Raw genomic sequence first — 21,528 nt, 5'->3', positions numbered from 1 at the left:
TGCGGAGTGCCGGTCCGCGGCCTCTGCCGCGCACAGCATGGCGGAGCGGCTGCGTCGCGCCGCCGTCAAGCGAGAGCGGCCGTAAAGGGAAGCTCGGCTGTGCGACAGCGAGCGGCGGCGGGCGGGTGAGCGAGCGGGGCCGGGGCCGGGCGGAGGCGGCGGGGGCACCGGGGAGGGGGCAGCGGGGCCCGAGCAGGGGGCAGCGGGGCCCGGGCGGGGGCAGCGGGGCTGGGGCCGGGAGGGACGGGGCGAGACGGGGCCGGGGCGAGACGGGGCCCGGGCGGGACGGGTGGGGGCAGCGGGGCTGGGCCCGGGCCCGGGGCGGGCGGCTTTGTGCTCAGCGTTGTTGGGGCCCGGTGCCGGGCCGGCGGCAGCAGCGCCGCCGCGTGGGGAAGGCAGCTGTGAGGGTGCGTGCAGCTGTGAGGGTGCGTGCAGCTGTGAGGGTGCGTGCAGCTGTGAGGGTGCGTGCAGCTGTGAGGGTGTTTGTCGCTGCCTGAGCCAGCGCAGGTGCTGTTCCTTGGTGTCGGGTTGCTTCTCCAGATTTTTCTGGGCCAGCTCTGTGCCCTGGGATCAGGATCGTTGTCCGTCCCTGAAGCGCCTTCCCAGGCCGAATCCGGTGGCCTTTCCTCTGTTCCTTGTACACAATTCCCCCTCGCACAGCTCCGAGGTCTGACCCTGGGCTTGGCTCGGGGTGTCAGAGCCCAGCCCTGCACCTTGTGCTCGAAGGTGCTTGTAGGGAGGGCTGAGGTGCTCACAGAATTAATTAGGTTGGAAAAGACCTCTGAGATAATCAATCCCATTCCAGTGGCTGGCCACCCTTTCTGTGAAGAAATTCTTCTGCTGTCCAAGCTGAAACACAACCCCCAGCACAGCCTGTGTCAGTGGCCTCTCATCCTGTCACTTATTGCCCGGGAGTAGAGACCAGCCCTCACCTGGCTGCAGTCTCCTTTCAGGTGGACCGAAAGCTCTGAGCCTTTTTATGCAGGCTAAACAACCCCAGCTCCCTCAGCCCCTTCTCACAGGACTTGTGCTCCAGATCTTTCACCAACTCCATTGCCCTTCTCTGGACTCTGGTCTGTGCAAGGCAGGTCATGGATGGCTCTGTTCTGACTAGGTTTTGCAGGACAAGTGTTGTACAAAAATGTTCTTTGTCAAAATAGCTATAGTGGTTACGTGGTTCCTGGAAGAGGCCTTAAATTGCCTCGTATTTTTTATATTAAAAAAAAAAAATCAGGTTTTTGCATCAGTGTAAGGTGCTCTTGCTGTTCATTTATTCTTACCCTCCTCTCTTCCTTTTACATGAATGTTCATCCAGCTCCCCAATGTACCGCTCTAGAGAGCTGAGCTGAGGGAGTAGCATCTCTCAGCATCACTGACCACAGACTGCTGCTGTCTGCCTTGCTTCCCTTTCTGCCCTGGCTGCAGTTTCTTATCCCTGGTCATGCCCTGCTTATGCAGTCCCTAGAGCTTTTGCTGAGCCATCTACAAGAAATTAAATCAGGGTATGGTTGTCTATATGGTGAGTTGCATGAGCCAGTTCAGGAACAGAGCACATTGACTGTTCTCACTGATTCAGAGGAGGAGGTGGGGAGCATATTAATTTGTGGATACATAGGTTTGAGCTATCGTAATAAAACTGCCAAAGTTATTTTTTTTCCCCCAATTCAGTCTTAAAACAGGTCAGTTACTCAGAGTGATGCATCAAGTGCCTGAGAAACCACTTGTACAGTCACAGTTGAAGGGGTGAGTCTGCCCCTTTGGGCATTGATGCTGGCTTGAAGTGGCTTACAGTGTTAGAGTGGCAAAAAACACTAAAATATTGCTTCTGTATAGCAGGATTTCTGAAAATAAAAGCTGAAGGAATGTCATGTCTCAGTGCCACCTCATCCCTGGATCCTGCATAGACTGTTCCTCTAGCATTTCTGAAAATGCTTTCTTAGCCATGCACATTTGTAGTTCTGTTGTGGTTCACTCCAGCCTTTCAAACAGTTATGCTTTGTTTTGTCACATGAAAAAGAAGCATTTTTTAAAATGCAGAAGCTACTGCAGATGCAAAAGTGAAGGTCACTAATTTCATTTTGGTGTCCTGACTTTCACAGTGGAATAGCTTTGATTAGTGCCAGGCATTTGGCAAGCTATGTGATGATGTTGTTGGGAACTACATCCCATCTGTATTCTCCCTGTTACTATATCCTCACCAAATCTCTGTTAGAGGGCAGTGAAGTCCACAGCTCAGGGCTGGTTTTGGATGTGCATCTGCTGACAAACAATGTGGGATGACAACTGTTGAAAAATTGCTTGATACCTGTGAATTCTGGAGGGGATTTTTACTTGTCCAGAACTGCAGGGGAAAATAAAACTCATGAAACAATAAAGAGCAAATAGCATGTCACAGTTTGTGTGCTTTCTCTCACAAACAAAGAAATCCCTGCACAATGATACCCTTACAATTTATGTACCCTCCCCTACATGCTCTTCACACAGCCCTTTTAGTCCAGTGGTGATTTTTGGTCTGGGCTCTTCTAAACAGCTTATTGGATTCTCTCTCCATGTCCATGTTATTAACTGTTACTGAGTTGCAGTTTCTGCTGATGACCATCAGCTCCTTATCTTTTGGTTTGTGCTACTTGTGCACCTGCTCCCCGGTAGAGCATGGGAAACTAAATTAAAGTCCTAGACTTTAGGATAAACATTACTTAGCAACAACTAAAACATTGGTGTGTTGGCAGCATTCTTTTCATTCTAAAGGCAAAGCGAAGCACTGTAGCAGCTACTGGGAAAATTGCTAAGGAAATTAACTCAGTTCCAGCCAAAAGCATGTCTAGGTAAAATTCCTTAGCTTTCAGCCTAAGGCTTCCAGCAACCCAAGCTACACGTGCTAAGCAAGTAGATATAAGCAAACAGCATTCTACATCAACAGAGTATTGTAATTCTAAGTGACTTAATCTATTTAGAAGTTACTTGCTTAAGCAAGCAACTGACATCTCTCAACAAACTAATGTAATTTCTAGGTGCAATCAAAAAGAGTGTGACAATTGGTGAATTGTAGTAGAATCGGGAAAATAAGTTTTGAGGTCAAATGGAGAAGAGGGAAGTTTCTGGAGATAAGGAGAAGCTGAAAATTATCTCATTTTGTGGTAAAGATACTGGGTAAAGTGATTTGTACTGCTAAAGTGCATGACATTCATCAGATGCTCTCCCTCTGCTTATCTCTTGACTAAGGTGCATTTCTTGAAATTGATAAGAAAATATCTCTGGTTCATCAGGTCAGAAAACTTCTACTGGCAGAAGTCTGGGACTTCAGTACCAGCTGTTGTCATAGGTCCCAGATCCATTGCCAGAAAGGTTCCAGCACTGTGTTTTGCTGATCCAACATGAGTCTTCAAAATGTCCTGAAGAATCCCCCTTGATTGTATTTTTTGTCTCAAAGTTCCCATCCGCTCTTCATTTGAACTTCAGTTAGGCTAGGGCTGTATACATCTATATATATTTATATACAGAAACATATGTGTATAATATATATATTGCTGCTGTTGCACTTCATTTCTCTGTTAAGCACAAGTAAAATTTTTGTTCCCCATTTGATAAAAATACTCTTTCCTGCATTCCATTAGTCTTCAAACTTGCTAAAATGTGCTGAAGAGTGTCTTGAAGACTTAGTCCTCAGGGACTAAGCAGTGTTTGTGCAAAATGTAGCTCACAGCATCCACAATTCTAGAAGAACAGAAACTCTAGGACAGTAGAAGTACATAGTTTTGCTCTCTTATCTGTCCTTGAAAGTTTTCTAAAAGCAGAATCCTCTGGAATTCACCAAACCAAAGCAAAGTGTTAGACTTACAGTTCATATTATCTAATCTATATATGCTGTTTAAGTCCTCTGGCATAACTTAAGGGGTTTAATAATGGCATCTTTTATGATGTTTTAAGTGAGCAACCCTAGTTATTCTACACAGCAATTATATCTGCCAATACAACAAACTTGTAATGGTTTTGTTTTAAAAATGAACTGCCTGTCATGGCTGGATAAAAACAGGTAGATAAGGAACTTCCATCTTTTTAAGGAATATAATTTTACCAGATTTCAGTTGCTACTTTTCAGTAATACTGATTCTGTTGTCTTCAGTTTTAAGAAGATAACTGGCTTCAGAATTGATCATCAGCAGAGTGTTCAGTTTTGTGATAAATATCTGCATCAGTAGTAGTTGAAACAGAGACTGATGATTATTTTCACATTAATCTAGTCAATTTTCCTGTGTTGAATTGTAGGTTTTCAGTGGCTTGCTTTGGAAAACTTGGTTTTAATGGGCTGTTAGGATAGCATCTATTCAGTAGCTGGCTTGTTAGACATAGACTCAGTAACTTAGTAAACACTACTGAGCTTTACTCTTCCTAATTTTTCTCATAGGCATAATAAAGGAGTGAAGAGAAACTGAAGGAAGCATTACATGCCTTACTGATCAGAAAACTTTCTGAAGTATTTGGGCAAACTACATATCTAGGTAGTAAAATCTACAAAGGTAAGATCTCTTCCTCTTCTATTTTATTTAGAAAACCTCATAACTAATGAAAACCTCTTTCATGAGTCTCACTGGGTTTACAGAAGTTACTTTACATGTCAAGGAGCAATTTACAGCCTAAAACTGATTCTTTTAAGCTAGTTCTGTGGAGTTTTAGCAAATTCCAAAGGTTTTTCATTATAGGATTTAGATGAAGGCAGATTGTGCATTAGTTCTTCTTCACAAAGCTTTCAAATCCATTCAAAAATGCCTCAGTTTTATATAATAGATCATGTAGGAAAAGACAGTAGCTCTTTATGATTTCTGGGTTAGCTGAAGTTTTGGCTTCTTTTACTTCCTGAATATTAAGTATGTCTTTAATCATGTGGAGATTTCATGCTGTTCCCTCTGGAATGGAGGTCTACAGTGACGAGAGAATCTTTTTTTTCAGTATGAAAGCCATATCTTAAGTGATGTGCAATTCATCAATCCACTCTTTGCTAGCTAAAAGTGCCACAGCTATTGTTGGTAAGAACCAACCGTTTTGTAAGTTTGTTAGGCATTAAATGAAAGGTATTAAAATGGAAAGCAAACATTTGCATTTAAACTTCTGTGATGTTTCTGCTTCAGGTAGAGTTAATGTAAATAGAAACTCTGTTTCACAGTGGCTGCTACAATTATTCAATAATGTGTTCAGAAGAAGCACAGCTCCTCTGTGCCAAAGTCTTTGCTTTCAGAGTTCGAAATTTCTTTATGAAAATTGTGATTCTGACATCCAGCAGTACAAGTCTCAAATTCCTGCTTAAATCCGAAAGTTTCTGAAGTGTGTAAATGTTTGTTTGTATTCACACATTCACTTCTTTATTCACATTAAGTTCTCCATGTTTTTCGAATTGCTTTCAGGCCTCTTTGTGGATCTACCCATACAGATTCAGCACAAAGATTGCTTTATTTCTGTGTGTTTGTGGTTTTTGAATAGGTTGAAGGTGTGGAGAGCATGGGTTATGATATTGAGCGCTTTGTGGGCTATGTTAACGAGGGGCTGTTGTGCTCCATCTGCCGAGATGTGTTAGAAGATCCACTGCAGGCTCCTTGCGAACATGCTTTCTGCAGTGCCTGTATCCATGGGTGGCTTGTTCATCACAGTAACTGCCCTGAAGACAGACAAGTGATTGATGTGTCTTTGTTACGACCTCTCTACAGGTATCCAATAATCTTGCTGTGTGTTGAAATTACATTAATTTAGGATTTCTCCATTTTGCTTGCACAGCTTCATCTCCTGTCGATACTGTTGCTCAGGCTGTCTTTATCCAGTGTGCCTGTGGCAGACACCAACTACTTACATGAAAACATTAGCATTTTCTATTTATTGTGACTAACTTCTGGGGTGTTAGGCTTTCAAAACTGAAAGGACACTTAGTTTGTTCTCCACCTTTTTATGTCTTGAATGCTGATTCTAGATACCTGTCTGAATATTGTTCTGAATATCCTTTACAGGTATTCCATATAAACTTTTCCATACTTGAATTTAGAGAAAGCAAGCAAATGCCAGTCACTACACACACTACACACTCTATACCTCTTTTCAGTCTTAGATGCTGCAGTTAATTTGTAATTAACAATTTCTGGAGATATTAACCAAATTTCTGACCTTCAAATCCTTTCTAAAAAGATCTTTAGACATAAGAATGTCTGTTGTGAACCACCTTGTCATGTAAAGCAGGCTGTTGTCACTAGTGCCTTCGGTAACTGGTCAGGCAGTTGGACCATATGATTGTTGTTGGTCTTTCCCAAACAAACTGTTGTATTTTAAATGGTTCATTCCCTGCTAGTGTCAGAACAAAACAGTTTCAACAGTAGACACAGCTTGTTGTTTAACATCTGCATTATCTAATCTTGCTCAGATTAGCAGTTATTATTTAAAGTCTCCAGCTACAGTAAATTTAACTTTCTTAGCGCTTATAACATAATTTTTCATTCATGAGATTTTACTATCTGGAAGCTAACTATAGTGTCGACAGAGCACTAGAGTTTAACTTTTAGATTTTTTTTTAATCTGTACTCGCTGCAGTCCTTTATAGTCTGGCATGTTTAGAAACAGAATTTAAATGGCAAATGAGTGGCCCTGATGTTTGTTATTGATAATATCGGCTGAGCCAGTGAAAGGTCATGATTAAAAATTATTCAAAAATAAAGGTTTCATTTGTGCATTTAGATTTGGAGACTGAATTTTTCATTAGCATTGTTTCTTTCAAGCTTTTTTTTCTGATATGGTCACTTGAATTCTTAAAAAAACAAATAAATTCAGCTACTTACTCACAATTTTTTCCTAATTGTGATTAGGAATCCTAATTATGATTAGGAAATGTGATTAGGAGATTACAATCTTGCTTTCTTTTCCCAAAAGCTGAAAATACAAATTTTTCAATAATGTTCCCAGATTTAAGAACAAATTCTTTTCTTTGCATATAGATATATGAAAAATGATTTAAACCGTCTTCAGCTACATTGCAGAAACAGAGAGTATGGCTGCGAAATGGTTTGTTCTCTGGAGTCTATAGACAGGCATGAAAAGGAGTGTGAGTACAGTCAGATACCTTGCTCCAATGCTGGTGAGTAACATACAAAGAAGTTGAATCCTTTATATTAAACAAACACAATTGTCATGTTCCCATCAACAGAACTGCAATAATGGTCCTTATTTTCTAACAGAAATTCAAAGCTTTGGCAGGATCTGCTCGTTAAAGTACTGTTTTTGAACAAAATATAGTACCAGTTTATGGCAGTCATGATGATTAGCAACTGTTTCTTATCCAAAAACTAACCAAAATTAATATGATGAACTTCAAATGTATGGAAATTTAATAGTGCATTAGTTTTGCTTTCTGTCAAGTTATGAATTTGTTTTCCAGTTCTGACTGCATGTTTTGATGTTTGAATGAATGCAGTAGCCCCTGCAGAAGACTTAAGGATCATAACTTATTTATAAAACACCTGGTTGCCTGGTGCATGTGCAGCTGCCAACTCTGTGACATAGTTTTAGCAAGAATGTATCTTGGAAATAAGAATTATTCTAGCTAAATTCTAGTTAGAATTGCTCATGTTGAGGTTTTTATTAAAGCAAGGCTACACCTCCTGAGAAAAAACCATACTTCTAAAAAGGAACATACTGTTAAAATTTCCCAGATTAATTAATTTGAAATGTTGAAATGTTGTCTGTACCTAGATAAAGTTAAAATCTAATTAATGATGTTAAGAGCATCATTGAGTCTGCCATTGTAATTAATTATGATATTATTAAGGTACTAGAATTGCTCTGCTAGAAGTTATAATTTTTCTCAGAAGTGATTTCTGCAGATGATTGATTCACCTGTTCTACTTCCTACAAAAACAGTAGTGTTTTACAGATTTATGTATTTTACAGTGTTTTACAGATTTGTGTTTTTACACCACACTGGGTGTCTGGGGTGTGAAGGCTCTTACATCTCTTGAACTCTTTCCCAAGAGTACATGGAGTGTATTTTGAGTACCTCAATTACAAATCATTATATTTATTAGTAAAGCTCTTCTAGATAACTCATTTGTCATTTTCTGGCATGGTTTGTTGGGAAGTGTCAATATTCCATTGTTTCAGTTTCCTTAAGTTGATATTCTCTTCAAATTAAATGCAAATGTGTATTTCGAGAAAGTGAGCCTCAACAATTAAACTACAAACTTCCTAAATTTGACTTCATAAGTTGAGACTACAAACTTCAAGTTTAGATTGTTATATATAGCAATAATTTATATAGTGCTTATTTTTGATTCTTTACATTTTACTTTTAATTACTACCAAACTGCAAAGTTTGTATCCTAGAATTTCTGTGGAAATATTTCTATCTTTGTATGAGTTATTAAATGTTCATAAATAAATTTTGTAACTTATTATTATGATCTAGCGCATTATGGACAAGACCAAGTTTACATTCCATCTCACCCACATCTCTCTTTACTACATCTTTGGACTTTTCTCTAAGTTTGGTAGCATAATGCTTTTTTTACACATATGTATTCTTTGTAAATTCTAGTCATTACCATATATTGTGGTAGCACAGGCAAGCTGCTAGTGTCTTAGCTTGGCATCAGGATTGTCATTACTGAAATTGATTTAATGCCAGACCAGCAATAGAAGACTTTACAGAAAATACCTCCTTCCAACCTTTCAGTATGTTCAGTTAGTGGTTAAGTATCTTAATAAGACATCTTGAGAGCGTTGAATTAGTAGCTGTGTGTGTGTAACTGCCATATTTCGCATCCTAAAGAAGTCACTCTTGAGGGATTGTTTGGATGACTGAGAATGCTTTTGCTGTAGCTGACAGTCTTGCCTTGCTCCCCTTGCTGAGGCTGTACCGTGCAGATCGAGCGGCGGAACCTGGACGGGCACCTGGCGGTGTGCGAGTACCGGAGCCGGGAGTGCCCCAACGGCTGCGGCTACACCGTCCTCAGCGCAGAGGACACGCAGCACAACTGTGTGGCCGAGCTAAGGACCGAGCTGGAGCTGCTTCGGTACCAAGCTTCTCTTTCTCTCGTGTCTCCGTTGGGCTGGGCTTCAAGTCACTGCATGAAGCACTTTGAAATACTAGCACTGGATTCTGGTATATGTTAAATCATCCGTTAATTACTTGGGGCCAGAATTTTATTACGTGTCAGCATAGAATTTAAATTCTTGCTGTTTTGATTCTTTTGTAGTAGGGATTTTTTTTCCAAGTTATTATAGATCTTAAAATACCATTGCTTACAGTTGAACAGAACTGCAACCTTATTGAAGGTGGCAATTTCATTTTTCCATTGGCCTGTTACAAAGCCATGTTATTTAATAATTGTATTTAGTTCATGTTTTTACAGATTGAGAAGATAAAAATATTATTTGGGCAGGTACAGGTAGATTCAACCACTGAAGGTCTAATTTTGATTTTTTTTTTTTTAATTTGGTAGATTAACAGTCAGTGAATATGACTCTTCTTAACAGCATCCTTGTTTTCCTTTTATGTATGTTTCTGTAGCTTTCCCTTTTCATTATATTCTAATTGTAATTTTCTTTTTCCCCCTCATGCTCCGTCCCATCTGTATATGTCAGCTCCTAAGTGTTGTGGTTTTGAGCACTGCTGTGAAGCTACACTCAAATATAGTTTAAATGCATTGAGACACGAGTGATTCTGCTACCTGGTCTCTGAATTCAAAAGGTTAATGGAGTGCCATCTGGTTTTGGCTGTGGAGCTATGTGAGTGACTAGGCTGTAACAGTTTACTGCACACTCTCATTTAGAGTCCACCATAAAAGTGAAGATTACACAGAATCATGGAATCATTTAGATTGAAAAAGAGTATTGAGCAGTACTACAGGATTCAGACATTTTATCTTGGCTGCCTCTAGTTCGTAACACTCAGCAAGCACATACTGTAGGCAAACAGCAGAAAAGTCATAAATACATAAAGTCATAAATACACCTTCTTGAGCTCTTGGAATTATTTGAGAAATAGTATATGATTGTCCTTCTATAGGTTCCTCATGGGAACTTTAATGCCCCTGGACACAATGCACTTCTTCATGCTATTGTTTTTTTTAATTTTAAATTAATAAATCATGCCTCTACAGAAACATCCTGTAGAGCTTGGTGGGAATCACTTCAGTCTCTTTGGCTGCAAGAAGGTTTTCTGGATTTTGAAGATTATTCTTTTCTCTGTTTACAAGATGTAACAAGGAGAAATAAACTTTTTAGGTCAGAAATTATCTGCAGAGTGGAGGAGGCAAAACATGAGATGGAGTCAAGGTTAGATTCACAGAGAAGGCATATGGTCCAAAAAGAGAGTATTCTGCAAAATGAAATTGAAGAACTAAAGGTAAATACAATCCTTTTTTTTTTTTTTTTTTCCTCTCTTTAACAGTCTAGCTTTTTGCTTTTCCCTGTAGCAGTTTCTTATTTTGTAAATAAAGTCTCATACAGAGGAAGATGGCATTAAGTATGGGAAGCAAAGCCATCAAAGCTTTGCCAGGTTAGCTCTGTGGAGAAGCAGGCTGGATGCTGTATTCCTATGGCTTATCTGCTTCAGGTTCACTGGAGCTCAGCTGGGTGCTCCATCCATGTTCTGTTCATGTGTAACACTGTCAACAGATCAATCTGAAACTGATTTCAGTGTCTAAATATAGAGTATACATCACAAACTGGATGTAATTAAACATCCAGCTCCATTTTTAATTGCTATTCAAAGTGGCTTAGTCCAGAGCTGGCACAGAGCCCTGTTGCCAGCAGTGGTATTTACACTGTGGTCAGAAGGTTAGAAAGGTTCGCAGTAAACTTCATCAAGTAAAAAGCAAAGCTGTCTTATCCTTTTATTCGTCATCTTTTTATTATATCACAGAGCAGTGATTTTTAAAACAATAGTTTTGAAAAGCTTTATAAAGTTTTTTAAAACTTTATAATTTACATTTTTATTTTTACTGGATTTTAAGTTAAATCCTTGAAGAGTGTATCTGAACAAAACCACAACCATCTTTTGTTTGGATTCTTAAAATAGAAAATAAAAGTAGCAAGTGAGTAAATTGGCTGTTTCTTATCATACTTTGTAAGAAACAAAATACAAAACCAAAATATTTTTGAAAAACATACTGGAATCTTTAGAACAAGACCATCCCACAGGGTGAATGCTGGATTGTGTCTCAAATAGTTTACATTTATTGCACTATCAAAAAATTATTTTGGTGGTTTTTATTCTGAAGACTCCATCACCCTGTGTGCATGGCCAGTTCGACTTCACTGCACCGTCATTAGAAGAGGGTTTGTTTCTTGCAGTAAATTTGTATTTGCATTTCAGAGTCAGATGTCACGAATGATGTCAGATGTACGGTCTCTGGTGGCTGCGGAGAGACGGCACCGTCAGGAGCTGGAGCAGGCAGAGCTGGAAAAACGGGAGTTAATGGAGCTGCTGAAGGGGCTGCAGAAGGACTGCAGATTGACTACTACAGAGGGAAGCAGGAAGTCAAATTTCCGTCCTTTGACACGACTAGAGAGTTTTGTGGATGAGTGGCTGCAGGAGAGAGGCCATGACTACCTGCAGTTAGTGAAGCAATAGCTGAAAATTGCAGTTAGTGTAGCAATAGTGGATATGTAGCAACAATATCATGTCCTTGGGTAAGCTAGTTCCTAGCAGCAGAACAGACAGCAAAAAGATAAGCATAATCAGACATGGAAAGTCCCCAAGGGGAAACAAAGCAAGCATAGAAAGTCCCCAAAGGTGGGGTTGACCTTTTTAGGATACACCAATAAGGAGCTTAGCTTTTGCAATATGTATGAGCTTCATTATAACAGGTCTAATTGTACATGCATAATTGGAATAAACTGAGACTTTTTGATCTCTATAGAATGTACTTGGCTCCCATCATTTTCCACAGAGTGTAAAAAGAAAACCTAGGGAAGTTACAGTTATCTAAATAGTACTAAGCTCAGAAAGCATTTTCTTAAAATACTGGCTTCTGGTAAACTCTTTGAATGATTGGTAAACTTTATATAATTTCTGATTTACTTGAGTTTTTTTGAAGTCTAAATTACAACTGTATTTCCTTTGGGGCCATAAAAATAAACAGAAGATTTTTTTCGAGAGGGTATACTGGTCATTAAAACCAGTAATTGGAAGATATATTTTTAGTTGATGTTTTTATAGAAAAGGGAAAGTAGACTTGATTTATTCTTTCTTTACTGTACCACTTACAGGAATCTTTCAAGACTGAAAGCTACAGCCTTTTAAAAAGACACAGACTATTATGGACCACGAAGAAAAAACTATTTCAGTATCCCTGTTTGAAACAAAAAAGCAAATGTGACCATTTGAGATGTACTTAATCTGGGGGAAAGTGAATAGTAGAATTAGTAAGTCAGTAATAGAAATTAACAAGATTTGGTTTGTTTGTATTCTGTAGAAGGTCTTATTTCAAAGGTGGAAAGCAAGCACTTTAAAATGTAATTCTTCTGCTGTGTAACAGCTTTGGGTGAGGTTGACTGTTGCTTTAGAGCTTCTTCTCATTTTCAAGGCTGATAACACACTTAAAAGACTAATACTAAAGCCCAAGGTAGTAGAATAACTTAAAATCCTTTAAACAGATGTGGGAATAACTTCGAGTTTGTGGGAATGTTTTTTTTAAGTTTGCTTCTTACTTAAAAATTTGAAGCTTTTTTATGTGAAAGTATCAGGTATTTCTACAGGATCTTTTAAGCATAAGACCAGTTCATTTGGTACTCAATGTCTTTATATATAGATACCTAGTGTGTTCTTAATTTTTTTGTGGCAGGTTTAAGACTACTTGATATGCACAAGAGATGAATATTTGCAGAGTCACTTGGGCTTCAGACATCTGTGCTAGTGCTCAAGCAGGCTTCAGGGAGTGCCAGAGCCTAGCACTGGCATCAGAGGGTAACAGAACACCCCTGTGAGTGTGAGTAGGTCAGTGATCTGCTCTGCTTAGCAGTACAACTCAAAGGAGGGGGTTGGCAGGGTTAGGGGGCATTAGAGCATCTGAGGAAGAGATTGACTGATAGAGCTATTCTCCACCTCCCCTGAGGCAAATGTACCAGTATGCACCTCAGAAAGTGGAGGATCACTAGAGATGAACCTAGGGTGGCAGGTCTGTGGTGCAGGCAAAACCATTGACCTAGCTAAAGTGCATCTCTACCAACACACAGTGTGAGCAGCAAGCAGGAGGAGCTGGAAGCTGCTGTTCAGCAGGAAAGTTTTCATGTCACCATCACAGAAACATAGTGGGATGACTCACCTCATGGGAGTGCTGCAATGGCTGGAGATAAGCTCTTTAGAAGAGACAGGTGAAGCAGGAGAGGTGGTTGGATAGCACTGTACAATAGGGTGTGTTCTGATTGTATTGAAATTGATGAAGATGACGAGGTTGATCCTCTGGCTAAGGATCACAGGGAAGGTCAGCAGGGCTGACATCTTGGTGCAAGTCTGTTAGAGGCCACCCAGCCAGGAACAGGCTAATGAGGCGTTCTACGAGTAGCTGGCGGAGGTGTCACAGTCACAGCCTTTGTGCTCATTGGTGACTTCAACCTAAGAGATGTCTGCTGGAAATACAGCAGAGAGGAAGCAGCCTAGGGGGTTCCTGGAATGTGTGGAAGACAGCTTTCTAACTAACACAACCGATAAATGAGCCTAACAGAGGAGGGGCCCTGTTGCTTGTGGCCAAAGAAAGACTGGTGGTGGTGTGATGGTCAGTGGCCATCTTGGGCAGAGTTACCACAAACTATTAGGGTTTTCTGTGCTGGGTGAAGTAAGGAAGGGCAGCAGCAAAACTTCTGCTTGGACTTTGGTGAAAAGACTTTGGCCTGTTTAGAACATTGAATGACCAAGTCCCTTGGGAGTCAGTCCTGAAGGCCAGAGGAGTCCAGGGAGGCTGGATGTGCTTTAAGCATGAATTGTTAAATATTCAGGAACAGACTGTCCCTATGTGTGGAAAGACAAGTTGTCGAGGGAAAAGACCAGCATGGTTAACAGACAACTTAAGCTGGAACTTAGGGGGGAAAATGAGAATATATCACCTCTGGAAGGATGGTCAGGTAACTTGGGAGGACTGTAAGGACATCGCAAGGTCATGTAGGAAGAAGATTGAAAGGGGCAAAACCCAACTATAACTTGCATTGGCCACTACATTTAGACAACAAAAAAGTTTCTATAAATGCACTGACAGCAAAGTGGGGGGGCAGTCAAGGAGTGTCTCCACCATTAGTTGACTCCAGAGGGTGGTGTAGTGACAGGGGTTGAGGAAAAGGCAGAGGTACTTAATGCCTTCTTTGCCTCGGTCTTCAATATCAGGATCAGTTGTCCTCAGGATACCCAGCTCCCTGAGATGGAAGTTGTTGATGGACAGATGAGTGAAGTCCCCATAGTCCAGGACAAGATGGTTAGTGACCTGCTGTGCCAGTTAGACACTCACAGGGCTATGGGTCCCGATGGGATCCACCCCAGAGTAATGAGGGAACTGGCAAAAGTACTCACTGGCACTGGTGAGGCTGCACCTTGAGTGCTGTGTCCAGTTCTGGTCCCCTCAGTTTGGGAAGGACATTGAGATGCTTGAGTGCATCCAGAGCAAGGCAACAAGGCTGGTGAGGGGCTTGGAACACAAACCCTGTGAGGAAGAGCTGAGGGAGCTGGGGGTGTTCAGCCTGGAGAAAAGGAGACTCAGGGGTGACCTTATCATTCTCTACAACTTCCTGAAGGGTGGTTTTAGTCAGGTGGGGGTTTGTCTCTTTCTCCAGGCAGCAACTGACAGAATGAGAGGTCACAGTCTCAAGCTGCACCAAGGGAAATATAGGTGGATATTAGGAATAAGTTTTTCATGGAAGGAGTGATAAAGTTCTGGAATGGTCTGCCCAGGGAAGTGGTGGAGTCACCATCCCTGATGTGTTTAAAAAAAGACTGGCACTCAGTGCCATAGTTTAGTTGAGGTGCTAGGGCATGGGTTGGACTCAATGATCTTGAAGGTCTCTTCCAACCCAGTGATTTTGTGAATTCTCTAAATTTGCCAAAACATTTTAAATCGTCTATCAGCAGTCCTGCTTAATTGGAGGTTTCAGCTGACTGGAGATTAGAAGAGGTAACACCCATCTACAAGAACGGTTGGAAGGATGATCTGAGAATCTACAGGCCTGTCAGCCTGACCTCAGCTCTGGGCAAGGCTCTGGAAGAGATCATCCTGGGTGCCATTACATGGCACATGCAGGACAACCAAGGGATCAAGCCCAGACAACATAGATTGAAGAAAGGCAGGTCCTGCTTGACTGATCTGATCTCATATGACTAAGTGACCTGCTGAGAAGATGAGGGAAAGGCTGTGGATGTTGTCTATCTAGACTTCGGTAAAGCATTTCACACCATCTTCCACAGCGTCCTCCTAGAAAAACTGGCTGTGTGGCACTTGAATGGATGGACTCTCCAATGGATAAAAAGTTGGCTGGTTGTCAGGCCCAGAGAGTGGTAAGGAATGGAGCTAGGTCTATTTGGCAGCTGGTCACTAGTCCCTAGGGCTCAGTATTTAGGCCAGTCTTGTTTAACACCATTATTAATGATCTGGACATGGGGATTGAGTGCATCCTGAGTAAATTTGCAGACAACACCAGGTAGGATGGGAGTGTTGATCTGCTCAAGGGTAGGAAGGCTCTGCAGACTTGATCAGTGTGCCAAGGATGAATGCACAAGGTTCAGTAAGGCAAAGTGATGGGTTCTGCACTTGGGTTGCAGCAACCACATGCAGTGCTGAGGACAGAGTGGCTCAAGAGAGCAGAAAGGAACTTGGGTGTGCTGGTTGACAACCAGGCTAATAAGAGCCAACGTGTGCCCAGGTGGCCAAGAAGGCCAGTGGCATCCTGGTCTGTATCAGAAATAGTGTGGCAGTGATTGTCCCTCTGTATTTGGCACTGGTGAGGCCACACCTCGAGTGCTCTGTCCAGTTTTGGCCCTTAGCTTTGAAAAGGAGTTTGAAATGCTGAAGCATGTCCAGCAAAGGGCAACAAAGCTCATTAAAGGTCTAGAAAGTTTGTCTTGTGAGGAGCAGCTGGAAGAGCTTCGTTTGTTTAGTCTTGAGAAGAGGAGGCTCAGGGGAGACCTCTTCACTCACTACAACTCCCTGAGAGGAGAGTGTAGCAGGGTGGGGACTGGTCTCTACTACTGTGTCTGTAGTGAGAGGATAAGAGGGAATGGCCTTAAGCTCAGACAGAAGAGATTCAGATTAGATGTTAGAAAAAAATTTTCTCTCTGTTAGGGTGGTCAAGTGTTGGAATAGGGTGCCCAGGGAGCTGGTAGAGTCACAATCCCTAAAGGTGTTGAAGAGTTGTCAGGATCTGGGGCTGAGCAGTGGTTTTGGGTTTGCAGGGCTAGTTCTGGGTTGAATTCGGTCTCCTTCACCCTTGATGATTCTATGATTCAAAGTTTGCAATAGGATTTTTTAACAGACCCACAAATCAAGGAGGCTTACATTTATCTGTAAGCACTGCATGAGAAATCTGTTCCAAGACTTTCTCCAAACTTTTTATACAGCCTGTTCATGTTGCTTTCAGTGGTGTAACTAAGCCATATTCTCAGCTTATCAGTGGACTAACTATAGAGATATCTGGCCTTCTGTTTACTGAATGTATTAAATCAGTTTTGGAGGCTCAGGAAAATGTGTGCAGGTTCAACCACCTGTATGTTAATTTTATAGTTTAGAAAGCAACTGCATTACTGTGCATGCCTTGCTGTCACTCAGAGCAATGCTTTTATAGCTAATAGCATAACCAAAGAAAGAGGCAGTAATCTTCTTTAACACACAGTCTACATTATGAAGATTTGTGGTCAGAGCTGTCTGAATTTTGGGCATTAATAAATCCTTCTAACTTGCTGTTTCTTTAGTACCACTGAGGCGGTTGTGCACATATTCAGGTCTTACATATTTAAAAACTGGTCTTGTGTACTTAAAACCTGACATAAATAGCTCTTCTGTAAAGTAATTGAGAGTATTTGGGGCATTAGCAGTCTCACCAATTCATGCCATAGCGCATCTCTTAAGCAGCTGTATTTAACAATCTAAAACAGTAAACCAGTAGCTATAATTTGGGAAGACCTTCATTCACACTAAATGTTCAGTGGTCAGTTCACTTACGTCAGTGTGTGTATTAAAGCAATAGGTAGAAAATAAGAATGCAGTTACTCTTGTGTTCTGAACAAGCAAGCTGTGAGTGTCTGTGCTCTGTGGGACATTATTGCAGCATTCACACTTATTTCCAAGCTTTTTCACAACACTACATTTCATGCTGTTAGATTCAGTTAGTGCTTTTCTGTGTACTGTAACTGTGTGGTTGTGATGTGACTTTATCTACGTTGCCTAATGTAAAGAAGAAAGTTACTTCAAAATCCATTAGAACTTGATGAGCTGGATCATCTTTCCTGAGTCAGAGGGCAGTAACCCAACCTTTTCTGTTGTGACCACAGAAGAAAGCAAGTTACCTGCCCTGTGCATTCCCCATAATGGGATCTCTGCATTTGTTTGCTTTAGGAACATCACCCACACATTTCTGACTAAATTCCTCCTAGCATGGTAAATAGGGTTTATTTAATGTTTACTTAACATTTGGCCTGCTGTCTTTTCTCTAAATGATGGCATGAAACTGCAAGAGCAAACGTGTCCGAGGTGACAATGAAGGACTTTCTGGTGTGCTATCATGCTCTGACAGTCTGAACTTCCAGTGTGGAAATGTGGCAACGCTCTGGGTCCTCCAGCTGCTGGCATGGGCTGTCAGTTTGGGTGTCCTGTAGCAGCAAAGAAGCACTTTCAGAAATGTTTTAAACAGGCACACAATAGCTAATGGCATCAGGTCCTTCTGGTGACTTTAAGCTTTATGCCATTCCTCTGGGTTGGTAACGGTTCTGCACTAGAGATTTTCCTCTGCTAATGAACCCCTCACAGGGTGGCATTGCTGAAGTATCATCATTTGACCTGTCTTACAATTGACTAGACTGACATTAAATAGATCTACTTTCTGCTTTTCCAGTTTCATGTATTATGCAGCTCTTAATAGCTCTTTCAAATAGTCTGTTAATCCTGTTCACAAAAACTAAGACTCTAAGTATTGTACTAGACTTGACATAAGTCAGATATTCACTTGAAAATTATATTTCCCTAGTCATGATCATACTTTAGCATTTTATGAGACTGCTGAAAGTTCATTACAGGAGGATTCCAGCATGGAATTACTGGTATTACGATTCTCATACCAAATCACACTTTAATCAGTTCCATTGTGGAACTGCTGCTCCAAGTGTAACAGTAACTGTACAAATTGTTGTATTTTGAATTGCTGCTTCCAGCTTTTTGCAGCTGGAAGAGGGAGAGTAAAGAGAACAAGTGTGGTGGGATTGTTCCTTCAGCCCAAAAGCAGAGATGTGGCTTCACCAGCTTGTGCCACCAGCCATCTTACCAGTGTGAGCTGCCAGCGTGTGGCAGGGAGTTAACATGGCATTAGTATTAAATGGTGATTAAGTCTTTATCCACAGTTAGGTGAGTACACAATGTCACAATACCAAGCCTGGGAGATTCAGAAACAAAACTCAGAGCAAATTGTTAAGTAAGGTATGTGAAACTTCTATATACAAAAGTTTCTTGACAGCATAGAAGGGAAGGGAATTACACAGTCCAGCAAAATACCTATATATATATATATTTATATATATATTTATATATTTATATATATATATATTTATATATATATATATAGTGATGTCTTTTGACTGGCCAAAAGTGGTTTGATCTGAACTGTTCTTAGGTGTTTGTATGAAGTAACATTTTAATAGTCCCTGGTTGTAAACAGTTCCTACAATTTATAGAAATTGGTAGCCTTGCAAATGAAGTTTTCCATGTGCTGTCCTCTTGGATGTTTCTGGCATGGTGCTTTTCTACAGCCACTTTCCTTAGAAGTGCTGGGTAGTATTGACAAGGAGCAGTACTAGCCTTGCCTTTCTCCTGTACTGGTGTCAGATGGAGTACAGTAGGTCAGGGAGATTTTACCATGCAGAAGGTGCCTTTATAAAAGACCTACAATTCTATGCAACTTTCTATTAACTGAGTAAACATTGAACCGTCTTCCAGCATTATGGGTCGCTGCCAGTCAATTTACATTTTCTACCTTTACATGCACAAGGATAAACCAGCATTTAACAGATCTTAATCTCTAGTGTGTATAAGAAATGGTAACACTTTGTATCACTTTGTAGTACGCTTTGTACAAAAGTTGAACTAATAAAGGGTCTACACCATAATTTAACAAATTTTGCTTCACTTCATTCTTCACATAATCAACAGAAGTTTGATTACCCTCTTGATCATGTGGAATAGCAACATTCAGGTACACTGGCCTGCAGAGCACAGGAGTCACAAATGCACTGCAGTTACAGGCTTGGTGTCCTGGAGTAGACAAGGTGGCATTTCCCCTCCTAGAGGGAGCAATAAACAAAGCAGATGTTCAATCTACCCCTTCTCCAGGTTTCCCTCCCACCTCACAGATGGGAGTTTCTGAATGGGATGAGCAGCTGCTTGGAAGGCAAAGGCAAAGATTTGAAAATTCCTGGAGTACAACACTCCAGTCCTGCACAGATAATAGGACAATGAAGGGCAAGAAGGGAAAAATTCATTCTCTGTCCATCAACTGCAGGAATCTTACTCCTAATGCAAGTTTTTTTATGGCCACTACAAAAGCCCTGGTGGGAACATGTAAGAAGAGCAAAAACCAGCTGTTTTATTTGCTTAAACATGAGCAATCTGGACATGGGGCACTCAAGCAGGAATTTGCTCCATGCTGTCCTCTGTCTTCACTGACTAGACACATTTTCTTAGCTGATGGAGGACTTACTCAGCAGGAAAAAAAAAGGCTGAAAGCCAACATGGCACAACCAGAGACCAGCCCAGGATCTGGGCTGATAACCTGTTTATCTCCTACACCTCTCCATGTGCACCTGGCCCTCAGCCACATTACAGACTGCACAGCAGCTAAAGATTATGGAAGCAAAACCAAATACACACGACTTGTCTCACCCCTATGCCACACACAAACTGTGCCTTTGCCTCTCCGTGCTGCTCTGAAAATCTCTTCTGCCTCACTCACCCTCCTCCTGCTGTTCTGCTCATCAAGTAAGCACAGGAGTCTCTGAAGTTAGCCACTTCCTGGTGTTCCAGTCAGGAAACAAAACTGGAAAATGTCTTTTAGCCAGAGTATCAAAAGCAAAATGGAACACTTCTTTGAAGTGTTATTTACTCATGGTAGCAATCCCATTTTAAAAAGCAGAGCAAGTAACACCTGAGTTTTAAACAGCATTTTTTCATGCTGGATTTATCCATGAAAGGAACCACTTTGTATTGAAGGGTCACAGAACTAAAATCATTAGTAAGGGAAAAAAGAAACCACACCCAAAACATTATATACACACACTTATTTTTTCAAGTTTAAATTTACACAGCTTTCGTACACCAGTGTAACCAACCCTTTATTTCCTCCTAGTTTGAAACTTACTAATGTGACATGCTGTATATTTTAAACTCTGAAGAACCAGTACTGAATATTTACATATTTATTCCATGCTTGACACTTTACTTTTCATTTCAAATTCCCTGACAAAAACCAAATTATTTATATCCCTGCTAGTTTTCAAAACAGTAAAATTTCTAAAAAAATAAAACCACCTTAAACACATGGTATAAAGGAATGAGTCAGCTTTAAAAATATTTATGCAGTGCTCCTTAAAAAATAGCATTAGTAACAGTAATGCCTGTGAAAGCTCTACCCATTTTAGTCATTATTAGTAAAACTGCATCTCCCTCTTATTTTACCATTCAGAAAATTGTTTGGCTTCCAATCCAAATCTGTTATTTTAAATAAGGTTAAACCCTTAAAGAATTGATATTGTTCCCTGTAGGTGCACCCAGTCAATTAATAGACGTTTTTCACTTTCATAGGTTATTCAATCACTTCCCAAGCATTGGGACAGTCTGAGAGTCTCCATGGAAAAATACAGCTAATAGGGGCTTTCTGTGTATCAGATTAAAAGCCTACTTAATTGAGGCAGGCAGTATAAAGGTAAAATAATAATTTAACATATTACCATACTTTACAAACACTTAAAATATGATGTGGGCAGTATCTGAATAAGATCCCTCTATAGCATTTCTGTAATGTCAACAGACCAAGCGTAAGTGAAAATCAAACTTAAGTCTGACAGTGGAGCTCATTTGCAAATACTGCATGTGGCCTTTAGGCTACCCCACCCTGTCCAAAAATGCAATGGCTACTGAAAATCTGTTAATTCTATGAAACCCCTGGAGCCCAAAGGAATGCAAACACATAAAACCTTACTTCACTGAATTCAATATGAAAATAAATTCAGAATTTAATGGAGTATTGATATTTCTTTATGAATTCCTATTCATCCTATTTCTTCTTCCACTGTATCTCAGTCTAATCACAGGAACA

At 40.7% G+C, this 21,528-nt stretch overlaps 1 protein-coding gene across 2 annotated transcripts; it reads left to right on the top strand.

The window, feature by feature from the left end:
- On the top strand, positions 1-19,333 carry LOC110477443 (RING finger protein 151). 2 transcript variants are annotated; one of them, XM_021543216.2, is made up of 8 exons: positions 1-125; positions 1,669-1,743; positions 4,406-4,517; positions 5,476-5,699; positions 6,969-7,108; positions 8,879-9,041; positions 10,255-10,375; positions 11,348-19,333. In XM_021543216.2, exons 4-8 carry the CDS (start codon positions 5,494-5,496, stop codon positions 11,603-11,605), a joined length of 888 nt encoding a protein of 295 aa, XP_021398891.1. In that variant the 5' UTR covers positions 1-125; positions 1,669-1,743; positions 4,406-4,517; positions 5,476-5,493; the 3' UTR covers positions 11,606-19,333. The 2 variants fall into 2 exon arrangements, with proteins under 2 accessions (XP_021398891.1, XP_021398890.1); XM_021543215.2 differs by lacking the exon at positions 1,669-1,743.
- The last annotated feature ends 2,195 nt before the right edge of the window (positions 19,334-21,528 follow it).

This window comes from Lonchura striata, chromosome 1 (assembly GCF_046129695.1).
Source record: "Lonchura striata isolate bLonStr1 chromosome 1, bLonStr1.mat, whole genome shotgun sequence".
Classification (NCBI taxonomy): domain Eukaryota; kingdom Metazoa; phylum Chordata; class Aves; order Passeriformes; family Estrildidae; genus Lonchura; species Lonchura striata.
Note: the sequence above shows the minus strand (reverse complement) of the source record. Positions and strands in the feature narration are given on the sequence as shown.